Here is a 13,656-nt window from a genome sequence, read left to right as displayed (position 1 = left end):
TTGATATGTAAAACACTACCTTCTCTATTAGAAATGGTAGATCGCACAATGGCTATGCTAATTATTCTCATGCCTGAGGTTTCCTCTCCGGCCCACACCTAGGGTGTGTCTCCATCTTGAATGGGTGTAACAAAAGGTTAAAAGACGTTGTTGATATGTAAAAGTCTCAAATTCCTTCTCTATTAGAAATGTTAGATCGTGCAGTAGATATGCTAATAACAAGTTTTGTTTCATAGTAAGTAAGTTGCAGCCAGCTGCCTTTGGGACCCTAGGCCGTTCCCCGCCCCCATGCAAATGCCCGTCGAGGCAAGTAGCCCCCCAGAGGCAAGAAATGTTTTTTTTTTCAGATATGGCCCCCTCAGGCCTTCCCTTGGCAACATGCTGGTTTTGGTTATATATGTTTCTGTTCACCCCACACCCTTGATACTATAGTCATTTAGTTAAAAAGAAAAGGGGGAATTGTCGTATGCTTTACATTGGCTTGTTCTAGCCCTCCCCCTCCAAGAGAATTGGATGAGTCCTGTTAATTTCGCGGGCCTGCTTGGCCCCGCCCCAAGGGACCCTGGGAGAGGGTTCCGGAGTGCGAGAGTTCCTGAGTTCGAGAGTAAGGGAGAGGGTTCCTGAGTTCGAGAGAAAAAGAGAGAGTGCTTGCGCCGCCGCAAAGAGACAGCAGAGTTCTGTTTGGTGATTAGTTTGTCTTAGTTTATGAATCGTTGTTCCTGAATAAAGAAATACAGCTGCCCTGCCCAGCCGTTGTCTCCGCGTCTCTGTTACCCGCCGTGAAGCAAGCCAGCCCGACCAGAGCCTTCCGAAATTTTAACAACACTCGGCCTCACGTGAGCTTAATGTGCAGCTTGACGATACGAGAATCCGGCATGAAGCCCAGCCAGTCTATCTTGGCGTTACTCTCGATCGCACTCTGTCATTTCACGAACATCTCATAAAAACTGCAGCAAAGGTGGGCGCGAGGAATAACATCATTGCAAGACTGGCCAGCTCCTCATGGGGCACGAGCGCTTTCTCACTACGATCATCATCTCTGGCATTATGCTATTCCACTGAAGAATACTGTGCCCCAGTATGGTTCCGTAGCCCCCATGTCCACTTGGTCAATTCCAAATTATATTCCTCCATGAGGATAATTTCTGGAACCATCCGTTCCACGGCTGCCAGTTCTTAGCAACATAGCCCCGCCAGATATTCGTTGGGATGCGGCATCATCTAAGTTCATTTCCCACGTCTACGCTCGACCAGACCTGCCAATATACGCGGATATCTTCGCCCACCCTGTCCAACGCTTGACGTCTCATCACCCAATCTGGTCCCCTACGCCTACACTGAATTTCTCTGTTCCAGACTCTTGGAAACAGAGTTGGCAGTCAGCTGAGGTAAAGAACAAACACCTCATCACAGACCCCTGCAAGTGTCAACCCGGCTTTGACCTAGCATGTTATGATTGGGCCCTCCTCAGTCGCTATCGAACAGGCCATGGCCGGTGCGCCGCTATGTTTCATCGCTGGGGAGCCAGAGATGACCCGAACTGCCCCTGCGGCTACAGACAGACTATGACCCACATAGTCAACGACTGCCACCTCTCCAGATTCAAAGGAGGTCTCGAAACTTTACATCAGGCTCAACCTGACGCTGTTGACTGGCTACGGAAGAAGAGCAAACACTAGAAGAAGAAGACCCCAAACTCTAACAAAGGGACCTTTCAAAGTTAACCCAATCACAAAATAATGTGATGTAAAAAGACAGCAGGAACCTCACATTTCCACTATAGAGCCTATATTTCCCCCAGTCCTGGAACCTTAAGGTGGGGACCACTTTGCTGCATGCTGCTCTCAATTCAAATCAAATAATATTGCATCTGCGGATCGCAACCTAATCAACGCAACGAGTGCCACCCCAGCATGCTTCACTTCAGACTTTGACCAGAGACTTCAGGTGTGGAATGACAGCCCTTCAGCCTCATCACTTGGGTGAGAACTTTCCTTTCATAGTATAATCTAATTCCATTCTAGGTGGTCCACTCCCCAATAAAGTCCCCAAACCTAGATATAGTCCAGTTCCCCTGAGATAGAGCATAGGTTCCCACGTGCCCATAAACTAGGAAAAAATACATACCTGAATGCAGAAGTACACAGGAGAATGCAGGGAATACCCCCAACACTTCATCTGCACTATTCCAGTCTTTAGGTACATGATTATTCAACAATTTCTTTGGCTTTGTATGTTTTCGGGGTGTCTCTCTCCTTCTCCGGCAGGGTGGCCTCCAGGGGAAAGGTAACGGACTGGTTCTTTCTCGCTCATGACAGGGGTGACACGAAGTAAAAGACACCAGGGGACTCTTAGCGTGAATCTAGAATCTGAGTCCTTGAGTCCCAGAATCCTAGAGTCTGTTTATTAGCAAAATTGACATGAAATAGCAAAGCAATGGATGTAATTATTGTTGAAATATGACAGAAATTACAGGTTTTTTAACAGTCAGCATGCCCCCAAGGTAGGGGGCTGGTATGACAGGAATTGATGAGATACAAAACAGTTATTTTCCATGACACAAGCAACTTAATTATCCACCAAAGGTATTTGAGAGAAGCATAGGGGTTAAACCAGTAGGGTGAGACAGAGAGAAGATGGATATCAAAGAGCCATATAGTTTGGAATTTTTCTTGTCTGGGGTCTGAGGTGTGTGATGAAGTGTGTGATAAGGTGTGTTCTTCTGTGATCAGAAGGTGACTTTGAATAAGTGAATCTGCAGCCATGTGGCCTGTGGTTAACGGAGGGAAGTACTGGGGTATCTGTGGGCCTGAGAGTCAAGAAGGAAAGAACCAAGTCTGAGTTTCCCCCCTTATGCTCACCTCGGTTGAGAGAGACTTACCAAGAGGTTATCTTCTCAGACCTCCATCCAAAGATGGGGGTGGTTCTCCCTAAGCTCTATCAGGTTTACACATGTTCCCAACAGTATGTTAACTCTCTTTTCAGCCACCAGGTTCCAGATGCCAGCAAGATGCTGACCAGACTTCCCTGGACAGACGACCCATCAACGTGTCCTGGAGCTTCCCCAGAGCCCCATCCTACTAGGGAAAGGGAGAGGCAGACTGGGAGCATAGATCAACCAGTCAAAGCCCATGTTCAGCAGGGAAGCAATTACAGAAGCCAGACCTTCCACCCTCAGCAACCCACAACGACCCTGGATCCATACTCCCAGAGGGATAGAGAATGGGAAGGTTATCAGGGGAGGGGATGGGATATGGAGATCGGGCTGTGGGAATTGTGTGGAACTGTACCCCTCTTATTCTATGGTTTTGTTAATGTCTCCTTTCTTAAATAAATAAAAAAAATAAAAAAATAATAATAAAAAATAAAGCACTTGAGAATCTAGAACAATATTCCTACTTCTAGAATAACTTCTTCCACGTGACCCAGCAGGAGCACCGCCTGGAGGACACCCATCATTCAGTCTCAGAAATATCCATCAGGGCTGAATAGGGCGGCCCTGAGCAGAACAAGGGGCGGGGCCTAGAAACCCATCCCAAGCCACATCCACCTGGTCTGAGAGCGCAACCCTGAGGGGGCGTGGCCCAATGGGGCGTGGCCTGGATCAGCGCCCACGCGAGAACTCAATTGGCGCCTGCGCACCTGCCAGAGACTCTTCCACTAACAGGATGGGGGAGGCCAGTCCGGTTTCCTCTAGCTTTTCAATGCCGGTCTCAGTTTTAAAAAGTTGGGCTGTGAAAGTCGCTGTTTATAACGTGCGGGCTTTAACTTCCGCATCGAAGATTATGGAGCGGAGCCGTGTGGCGGGCCGCCAAGGCCGAGTGGGCTCGTCGGGCCTCCCCCATCTTCCGGTCGCGGTGGTCTGGTCCACGGCCCAGACTGCAGCGTCTTCGACGCGGCCCAGGCGCGGAGGGCTGGGCAGTGTTCCTGCAGCGTTTGCGTAGGAGCTGGGGTTGAGGCGAGACCCTCTGCTGTCCAAGGCACCGGTGGGCAGGGGTTGTGCAAGGCGAGGCAAGGCGACGCGCTGCCTTCGAAAGCCCGGCGATCACTCACAGTCGCCAGCGGGCCAGGCGCGGGCTAGTGCCGCGCGCTCCTTTTTCAGCAGTGTGGCGGGCCCGCACTCCCGCCCGCCGCGGCGGCTGGGAGCCGTTTGCGACAGTGGGGGTGGCGGCGGCTTTGCGGCCGGCTCGGGTCGGGCGTGCTTGACGGCAGTGTGGCGCAGGCCCCGCCCGCGGCGGCGGAACATGTCCGAGAGGGAGGCGGCGGCGGCAGCGGCGGGAAGCGACATGCCTGCAGCCAAGAAGCAGAAGCTGAGCAGCGACGAGAACAGCAACCCGGACCTGTCCGGGGACGAGAACGTGAGTGCGGCGCGGGGGCTGGGAGCGCGGGGCTCAGGGTGCGCTCTGCTCGCGCCCCGCTGGCGGCGGGGAATATCGGCCAGAACCCGCGGGGAGCCAGAGCGAGGACTCATGGCTTCGCGAGGTTCCGAGTTTTTACAGACTCATCTCCCTTTGCCTTTCTTCCCTTCCTCTTCCTTCACCACCCTTGTTCACGTTAAAAATATTAACAATGATAATTTTCTAAAAAGTTGTTAAAAGTTCCGTTAATGAGACTGGAGCATAATGGTTCTGCACAATCACTTTTCTGCCTGAGGCTCCAGAGTTCCAAATTCAGCCCCCAGCACCGCCAGCAGCCCGTGCTGAGCCATACTCTGATAAAAAGGAAAAGAAAAAAAAAAAAGAATGTTACTACTAAACCCAGTTTCATGGTGAAGTTTCTATCCAGTGAGGTCCTCAAACTGTCTGACGATGTGTTCAAAGTTGCTCTTCTAAATTATGAAGCCTCTTCTGATAGACCGCAAGATCATAGCTTAAAATCGCTTGTTGGGAGTCGGGTGGTAACACAGCTGGTTAAGCCCATGTGGCGCAAAGCTCATGGGCCTGCATAAGGATCCTGGTTTGAGCCCCCTGCTCCCCAACTGCAGGAGAGTCACTTCACAAGGGGTGAGACTGGTCTGCAGGTGGCTATCTTTCTCTACCTGTCTTTGCCTTCTCCTCCTCTCCATTTCTCTTTGTCCTATCCAACAACAACAACATCAGTAACTACAACAATAAAAAACAAGGGCAACAAAAGGGGAAAAATCATTTGTTACAGGAGGCTGGTGTCTCCCCCTCTATCATCCCCTTCCCTCTCAATTTCTGACTGTCTCTATCCGTCAAATAAAGATTAAAAAATAATTAAAAAAAAAAAGGAGTAAGGTTACATCTTACACATCTAGTCTCTAAAGTCTCCATCACTGGAATACACCGGCACAGACACAGCCTTTGCAAGCTAGGCCTTGACTTTCAAAGTATACAAGATAGTGGGGGCTTGTCTGTGGGATTTGTACTTGAAACTTCTGGAGACTGCATTTTACATCATTTTTCCTTTCCTGCTTGTGTTCCCAATCTTACTCTGTATTGGGAGTTTACATTTTGTAAAGTATTTATTTATTTGTTCCCTTTTGTTGCCCTTGTTTCATTGTTGTAGTTGTTGTTGTTGGATAGGACAGAGAGAAATGGAGAGAGGAGGGGCAGACAGAGGGGGAGAGAAAGACAGACACCTGCAGACCTGCTTCACCTCCTGTGAAGTGGCTCTCCTGCAGGTACGGAACCGGGATCCTTACGCAGGTCCTTGCATTTTGCGCCACTGTGAGTTGACATTTTTGAACTCCCTTACTCCAGTCCGTGGAAACTGTTTTATTCTCTTAAATTTTGTTAAGCAGGTTTTTGTCAGTGATTAGAAGCTGGAACTGGATAAAGTTAGTAGGTTAGAATTCCCACAGATGGCTAAAAAGAAGAATTTGTTTGATAGTAGTAGCATTGTCAGAAACAGCATTAAAGTAGAAGCAGTGGCACTCTAGGCCTAAACAGCCACCCATACCCAAGAATCAGGCTGGGTAGAAAACAGGTAAATCAGCAGTTTGTTCAGCTTTAGCAGTCCTAGCTTTGAGTTTGAAACCTGCAGCCCTACCCAGCAAAAGATCCGTTAGACGAAATAAGCCAGAATATGTAAAGTGACTGGCACACATGAGGCCACATAGAGGTGGTATCATTCCCACCATTCTCATTGGGGGTGCTTTCTTTGTATTTTTTTCTGATATGTCAAGTCACCAATTCTAGAATGCACTTGGGACTTAATGCTTAATGGACTCTACTGTTTGTGGTGTCCATTTTTTTCTTCTTTCTTCTTGTGATAAAGGGTAAGTGACAAAGAATGAGATAGACTGTAACACCACTCAAAGAGTTGGGAAACTTCCCCCCACCCACCCAAGATGTTACCATGTGGTGACTTGTGCTGGCATCCCAGTGAGCCACCTGACCCTTTTTTTCTTTTCTCTAGATGATAGGTGAGAGATAAGAGAGATAGACAGGAGAGACACCACAGCACATCTCCACTACTCCTGAAGCCCCACCCCCACCCCACAAGCTGTCCTCTATGGTAGCCTGGGACTCGGACCCAGGGTCTTAAACATGGTAGCCTGTACACTTCACAGGTGAGCCACCTGCTGACACCAGCTGGTATGCTTTTTGTCTTTATTTGAAAACAAAAACTTCATTTCTTAGAAAATGCTTTTTCTTTTTAGCCACCTGCTGACACCAGCTGGTATGCTTTTTGTCTTTATTTGAAAACAAAAACTTCATTTCTTAGAAAATGCTTTTTCTTTTTAGCTCATCCGGGCTATCCAGTAAAAGTAATTTGCTACTAAAAAAGAGTGTTAACTCTTGGTGGATTTTTTCCCTAAACTTATTCCTTGCAGGATGATGCTGTCAGTGTAGAAAGTGGTACAAATACAGAACGCCCCGATACACCTACCAATACCCCTAATGCACCTGGAAGGAAAAGCTGGGGGAAGGGAAAATGGAAGTCAAAGAAGTGTAAATACTCCTTCAAGTGTGTGAATAGTCTCAAGGTATGTGCTGAACACTAAGCATTACAGTTACTTTGCAGTGGAAAGCATCTTTAAGAAACTGTCAAGTTTAGAGTTATTCCAATTTACATTACTCTCAAGTTTTCTGTTTTGTAGTTAAGATGCATAGTCATTATTGCTTAAGTTTTTGCTTTGTTTTAAATAGGTAACTCTTGGCACAGCAGACTACTTTTTAAGTTTATTCAAATGAACTATTGTGGGAAATGTTACTCTTTTGATAAGATCTTAAAAATATATAAGTAGCACTTGTTTCTAAAAAATCGTTCATACATATAAGTCTTGTTCTTTGCTTGTGATTGCTTTCAAAGAAAAGGGTATAAATGTGAACTGGGTAGGTAGCATAATAGTTATGCAAAAGAGACTTTCATGCCTGAGGCTCCATAGATCTCAATTTCATTCCCCAGCACCACTATTAGCTAGAGCTGAGCAGTGCACAAGTAAAAACCAATGAGAGAGAGAGAGAGAAGAGGGTATAAATGTAATACATTTTTGAATGTTCAATATTTGGGGCAGATAGACTTGGGTACTTAAGTAACTTCTCCCTCAGGGGAGACTGGTGGTGGCACACCTGATTTAGTGCCCATTATCTTCAAGTGCAAGTGTGAGGACACAGGTTTGAGCCCACGCTCCCCACCTGCAGCGGCACACTTCACAAACAGTGAAGCAGATCTGCAGGTGTCTATCTTCACTGCCCCCTTTTCTATCTCCATTTCCCTTCTCAATCTCTCTTTCTTGTCAAACTGGGAAAAAAAAAAGAAAAACAAAAAATGGCCACTGGGAAAGGTGGATTTGTAGTGTTGACACTGAGCCCCAGCGGTAACCCCGGGGGTGGTGAAAATTGCTTCCTCAGTAGATTTTATTGCTAAGAGGGAGGGTTGACTGGTGCTTTTAGGTGTTTTCCTCTACATCTGTTCCTTTTCCATTTTGGAGCTGTGGGTTATTGAAACCAGAGTCATCTTTGGTACCATCTTTTGTCTTAGTGTGCTAGGGTCCTTGGAGGGTCACTGCTGACCTTATTCTCTTGCTGTGGCCTTCCTGGCATAGTCAGTCACCAGGGCAGGGGCATGCATTACATTGATATGTACTAAAAATTATGTCCACAAGAGGGCGATGTCAGGGCACTTCCTTAGTGGTTTGACCACTAGGTTTGCGTAGTCTCCTCCATTACACCAAGGTTACTTTGGGAAAGTTGGTAAGAAGCATTACCACTTAAAGAGGAGTCAGAACTTTTGCTTAGTTGTCCACCATGTTAAACACTGGACCTTGTGCAGAGTGCAGACACTGGAAAACGCTGCCAGAATTAAGATTGGAGCTACTCCCATCCCTGATGTGGTGTGTTAGGGCTGCTACAGGGCTCTGGAGGGAGAGCTCCCAAAGCCCACTGATGTCCTGAAGACCACATTCTTTAGCAGAAGGGCTGAGAAACTGAGGTGTAGGGGGAGCTTATGTCCTGCGAGTGTGAAAGAACACAGAGGAAGAGTCATTAAATGTACTGATTTTGATTCAGAATTTTAAATAGAAAGCAAGTATCAAAGAATTTTTTAAAAATATTTATTTATTCCCTTTTGTTGCCCTGTTTTATTGTAGTTATTGATGCCGTCGTTGGATAGGACAGAGAGAAATGGAGAGAGAAGGGGAAGGCAGAGAGGGGGAGGGGAGAGAAAGATAGACACCTGCAGACCTGCTTCGATGCCTATAAAGCGACCCCCCTGCAAGTGGGGAGCCGGGGACTCGAACTGGGATCCTTACGCTGGTCCTTGCGCTTTGCACCACCTGCGCTTAACCCGCTATGCTACCACTGACTCCCTTATCAGACTTTTTTTATTGAAAAGTACTTTTTTTTAAAAAATTTTTTATTTAAGAAAGGATTAATGAACAAAAACATAAGGTAGGAGGGGTACAACTCCACACAATTCCCACCACCCAATCCCCATAACCCACCCCCTCCCATGGTAGCTTTCCCATTCTCTAGCCCTCTGGGAGCATGGACCCAGGGTCGTTGAGGGTTGCAGAAGGTAGAAGGTCTGGCTTCTGTAATTGCTTCCCCGCTGAACATGGGCGTTGACTGGTCGGTCCATACTCCCAGTCTGCCTCTCTCTTTCCCTAGTAAGGTGTGTCTGAAAAGTACTTGTCACCAAGCCTCTGGGTCAAGTCTTTGTAATAAAATGTTACCATGCAGCCAGTATTTGAAAAGATCATAACGGGGGGCCAGGTGGTCTGCACCTTGTTAAGCACACACACTACAGTGTGCAAATCTGGGTTCAAACCCCTGTTCCCCCCCACCGGCAGGGGGAGAGCTTTGCAAGAGGTAAAGTAGAGCTACCGGTGTCTGTTTCTCCCTCCCCTCTCAATTTCTCTCTATCTCTTTCCGATATGAAATAAATAAAATAAAATACATTTCTTGAAAATGTCATAACTGGAGAGTTAGGCACAGCAGGTTAAGCGCATGTGGTGCAAAGCGCAAGGACCAGCAAGGATCCCGGTTAGAGCCCCTGGCTCCCCACCTGCCGTGGGCGGGGGGCTTCACAGGCAGTGAAGTAGGTATATCTTTCTCTCTCCTTTTTGTTTTCCCCTCCTCTCTCCATTTCTCTCCTATCCAAAAATGACAACATCATTAACAACAGCAATTAAGAACTACAACGATAAAAAACAAGGGCAACAAAAGGAAATAAAGAAATAAATATTAAAAAGAAAGAAAATGTCATAATTGGACTTTTAAGTCTCTATCTATCAGAAAGTGATGCTATATAAAATAGTGACTTGTATTTTGGAAGAATGTTGTATGGAGAAATGTCAAGTTGCTTACCCTTTTTTTGATCACTAAAATATTCATTTGTTTTGTTTCATGTTTATCTTACAGGAAGATCACAACCAGCCACTGTTTGGGGTTCAGTTTAACTGGCACAGCAAAGAAGGGGATCCATTAGTGTTCGCAACTGTAGGAAGCAACAGAGTAGGTCTTCCTGGATGTGAGCTGGTAGATGCTGGCATGTGCATAAATGCTGAATTGTGATGTTTTTGAAGTTTATGTAGTTGGCTTGGCTGTTTTTTGTATAAAGCTACAGGCTGAGGAGACAGCAAAATGATTATACAAAAGGTGTTCATCCCTGAGTGTTTAAGGACCCAGATTGAAACCCCAGCATCACCCATAGCCAGAGCTGATCAGTACTTTGATCAGCTCAGTCTCAGTCTCTGATTAAGTAAATTTAAATACATACACACACACATATATATACATATATATATACATATACATATATATATATATATATATATATATATATATATATATATATATATATATCCCAGAAACTGAAGTACTTTAGAAATTGTCCTATCAAGTAAGGGCAGTTTGTAGAATGATTATGCAAAGAGACTCTCCTTCCTGGGGCTGGACTGTGGCATACCTGGTAGAGCGCAATGTGTAAAGACCCCGATCCAAGTCCCCAACCTACAGGGGGAAAAGCTTTATGAGTGCAGAAACAGTGCTGCGGGTATGTTTTCTCCCCCTTTCCTCTTAATTTTGTCTCTTTCCACTATAACTTTTACTGATTTATTTTTTCACCAGAGCACTGTTCAGCTCTGGTTTACGGTGGTGCTGGGCATTGGAGCCTCAGACATGAGAATCTCTTTGCATAGCCATTATGCTATCTACCCCCACCCTAAATAAAAATTTTAGGAATATTTGTTTATTAATGAGAGAGAGAGAGAACCAGATACATTGTCACTGTCACATGCATACCAGGGTTGAACTCAGCATTTCTTGCCTGAGATCCCAAGGCTTTAGCCATTGTGCCATCTCTCGGCCACTTTTTTTTTAAATTGGCCTTATCAAAGCTAGTAATAATGACTAAAAATCATTGCTTTATATTTCTCTGGATTGTTCATGAGAGGGATTTTTTTTCTCTCATATTTCTTTTTAAGTTCTATAGAATTATAAGCCGTTTACTCTTTGTCATCTATAAAGTGGAAATATTGACAAGACCATAGGATAAGAAGGGTACAGGGGAGTCGGGCTGTAGTGCAGTGGGTTAAGCGCAGGTGGCGCAAAGCACAAGGATCGGCATAAGGATCCCGGTTCAAGCCCTGGCTCCCCACCTGCAGGGGAGTCGCTTCACAGGCGGTGAAGCAGGTCTGCAGGTGTCTTATCTTTCTCTCCTCCTCTCTGTCTTCCCCTCCTCTCTCCATTTCTCTCTGTCCTATCCAACAACGACAACAACAATAATAACTACAACAATAAAAAAAAAAACAAGGGCAACAAAAGGGAATAAATAAATAAAATAAAATAAAATATTAAAAAAAAAAAGAAGGGTACAGTTCCTGCCATCAGAACTCCATATCCCATCCCCTCTCTTGAAGACTCTCCTATTCTTTATCTTTCTGGTAGTATGGACCATTATGGTAGTATGGACCCAGGATCATTATGGGGTGTAGAAGGTGGAAGGTCTGGCTTCTGTAATTGCTTCACACAGGTGGAGATTCATACTTAATTCATATTCCTATCATGAGAGACATATTTATAGTTTATTATTTTGGTGGGGGGTAGATAGCATAATGCTTATGCAAAGAGACTCTCATGTCTGAGGTTCTGAAGTCCCAGGTTCAGTCCCCTGCACTACCATAAACCAGAGCTAATCTGTGCTCTGGTGATTAAATATATATATATATATTGTTTCTTTTTCTGTTTGTTTATTTTTGACCAGAGTACCTATTCGGCTCTGGTTTGTGGTGACGTTAGTGATTCAGAGTCCAACACTTTATTCACTGTGTAGGTCCTATATTTTTAATTTTAGATGTGTACCAAGTGAAAAGGGCCACCATACATCCAAAAGTCACTGTATTTTTTTTTTTTTAAGAACTATATATTCATAGGGAGAGAAGACCAAATCACTAGTGATGCTAGGAATTCTGGGGCCTCAGGCAAGTATGTTGGTGTTGTAACAGCTTAGATGATGCCCCAGTCCCAGAACACTCATATTTAATAAGTTGTGTTCAAAAGAAAATAATTAGGCATATGATAATTTTTCTTTTTTCAAATTTATGTGTTAATGAGAGAGAGGGTTGTGAAAAGGGAGAGAGAGGAACTGTATACATGCTAGAACATCATTCTGGTACACGTGAATCCAGAGATCAAATTTGGAACCTCATGCTTGAGGGCCCAGTACTTTTATTCAATTCTTGTCCCTGCCTGCTGCAATTGCTGTCCCATCTGTTTTTGATCAATAAGTGCCTTAACTCGTTTCCCATGTGCTGTGAGAACACGCTCCAGTGGCACTTTCTGTAGCATTTACCCCAAGATAACTTGTGGGTTACAGTCCTAACCTTATAATTAAATCTGATTGTCTTAGGCAGTTCTGCTTCATTAGGATTAAAGACAGGTTCTGTTTGGAAATGACCCACAAAGACAGTTTAATTTTTGTTTTTTTGCTTCCAGGACTATTGTTGGGGTTTTGTGCCTGCACCATGAATCCACTGCTCCTGGAGGCTATCTTTTTCCCCTTTTGTTGCCCTTACTATTTTAGGATGTTGTGGTTATTATTATTGTTGATGATGTCGTTTGTTGGATAGAACAGAGAGAAATCGAGGGAGGAGGGTTGATGGGGAGAGAAAGAGAGGCACCTGCACACCTGCTTCACCGCCTGTGAAGCTACTCCCCTGCAGGTGGGAAGCTGCAGGTTCAAACCAGGGTTCCTTAATCCGGTCCTTGGCTTTGTACCACGTGTGCTTAACCCTCTGCGCTACCACCCGACTCCCAGTATATTTATTTATTTATTTATTTTTAAAGAAGAGAACAGGCTGGGAGGTGGCACATCTGGTTGAGTGCACACATTACTATGTGCAGGGTTCAATCCCCCCAGTCCCCGTCTTCAGGGGGGAAGCTTTACAAGCTATGAAGCGGTGCTCCAGGTCTCTCTTTCCCCTAACCTGTCCTTTTTCTCTCAATTTCTCTGTCCTATCAAATAAATGAGGGGGGGGGGGAGTCTGTGTGTGTGCGTGCACATAAAAAAACAAAGAACTGAAGCTTACCCCAGTGTGGTAGGGGCCAGGCTGGATCCTTGGTCATGCACATGGCAAAGCAGCTTGCCATCCAAATGAGCTATTTGTTGTCCTGGAGCATTTTAATATTTCACTTGTCACTTGCTGTGGTGTGACGCAGAAAAAGGTTTGGAGCAGAAAGGGAGCTCAATCCTTTATTTGCGCTGGTACCTCAGAATTGGGTGAGAGAGAAACAGCTTGGGCCACGTGGAGGTAGAAAAAATGGCTGCCTTGTGCAGCAACCTTCCCTGCTTCTAATCACCGAAGTAAAAGGCAGGCAAGAGAAGGAGGTGCGGAAGAAGAAGGGATTTTATGGGAATAGCTCTCCGAGAATGGAAAGGGGGAGGAGTAACCATAGCACTCCAGGGTAGGATAATAACTCTTATGAGAATAGGAAGGGGGAGGAGTAACCAAAGCACTTAAACTATCATGGGGAATCAGCAGTGCCCTGAGGGCACAACGTGGCAGATGTGACTGCATCTGCACAATTTCCCAGCAACTTCTGACAGAAAATCAGCTGTGTTTGTTTCAGCTTCAAATAGCATGCTTATGTAAAATTAAGAACTTTTTTTTTTTTTTTTGTCATCAGGGCATCTTTACTCCAGGCTAGCTTTTTCTTCTCATTTATTTATTTAGAGACAGACACCAGA

General features: G+C 45.4%; 2 protein-coding genes and 1 non-coding gene across 6 annotated transcripts in view; all 3 read left to right on the top strand.

Moving 5' to 3' along the window:
* Positions 1 to 13,656, top strand: part of CCDC83 (coiled-coil domain containing 83) — a 371,061-nt gene that overhangs the window by 30,893 nt on the left and 326,512 nt on the right. The window lies entirely within an intron of this gene.
* Positions 3,948 to 13,656, top strand: part of EED (embryonic ectoderm development) — a 29,966-nt gene continuing 20,257 nt past the window's right edge. The window contains exons 1-3 of one of the 4 annotated variants that reach the window (XM_007538449.3): positions 3,948 to 4,358; positions 6,800 to 6,952; positions 9,831 to 9,923. In XM_007538449.3, coding sequence (XP_007538511.1) covers positions 4,245 to 4,358; positions 6,800 to 6,952; positions 9,831 to 9,923 — 360 coding nt within the window. In that variant the 5' untranslated portion in view covers positions 3,948 to 4,244. The remainder of the gene's footprint in view (positions 4,359 to 6,799; positions 6,953 to 9,830; positions 9,924 to 13,656) is intronic. The other 3 variants (XM_060177401.1, XM_016194945.2, XM_060177402.1) reach the window with 3 other exon arrangements.
* On the top strand, positions 7,910 to 8,038 carry LOC132534181 (small nucleolar RNA SNORA3/SNORA45 family). Its single transcript, XR_009545854.1, has one exon. It is a non-coding gene; the product is annotated as a small nucleolar RNA SNORA3/SNORA45 family (small nucleolar RNA).

The sequence above is a fragment of the Erinaceus europaeus genome, chromosome 17 (assembly GCF_950295315.1).
Source record: "Erinaceus europaeus chromosome 17, mEriEur2.1, whole genome shotgun sequence".
NCBI classification, from domain to species: Eukaryota; Metazoa; Chordata; class Mammalia; order Eulipotyphla; family Erinaceidae; genus Erinaceus; species Erinaceus europaeus.
Note: the sequence above shows the minus strand (reverse complement) of the source record. Positions and strands in the feature narration are given on the sequence as shown.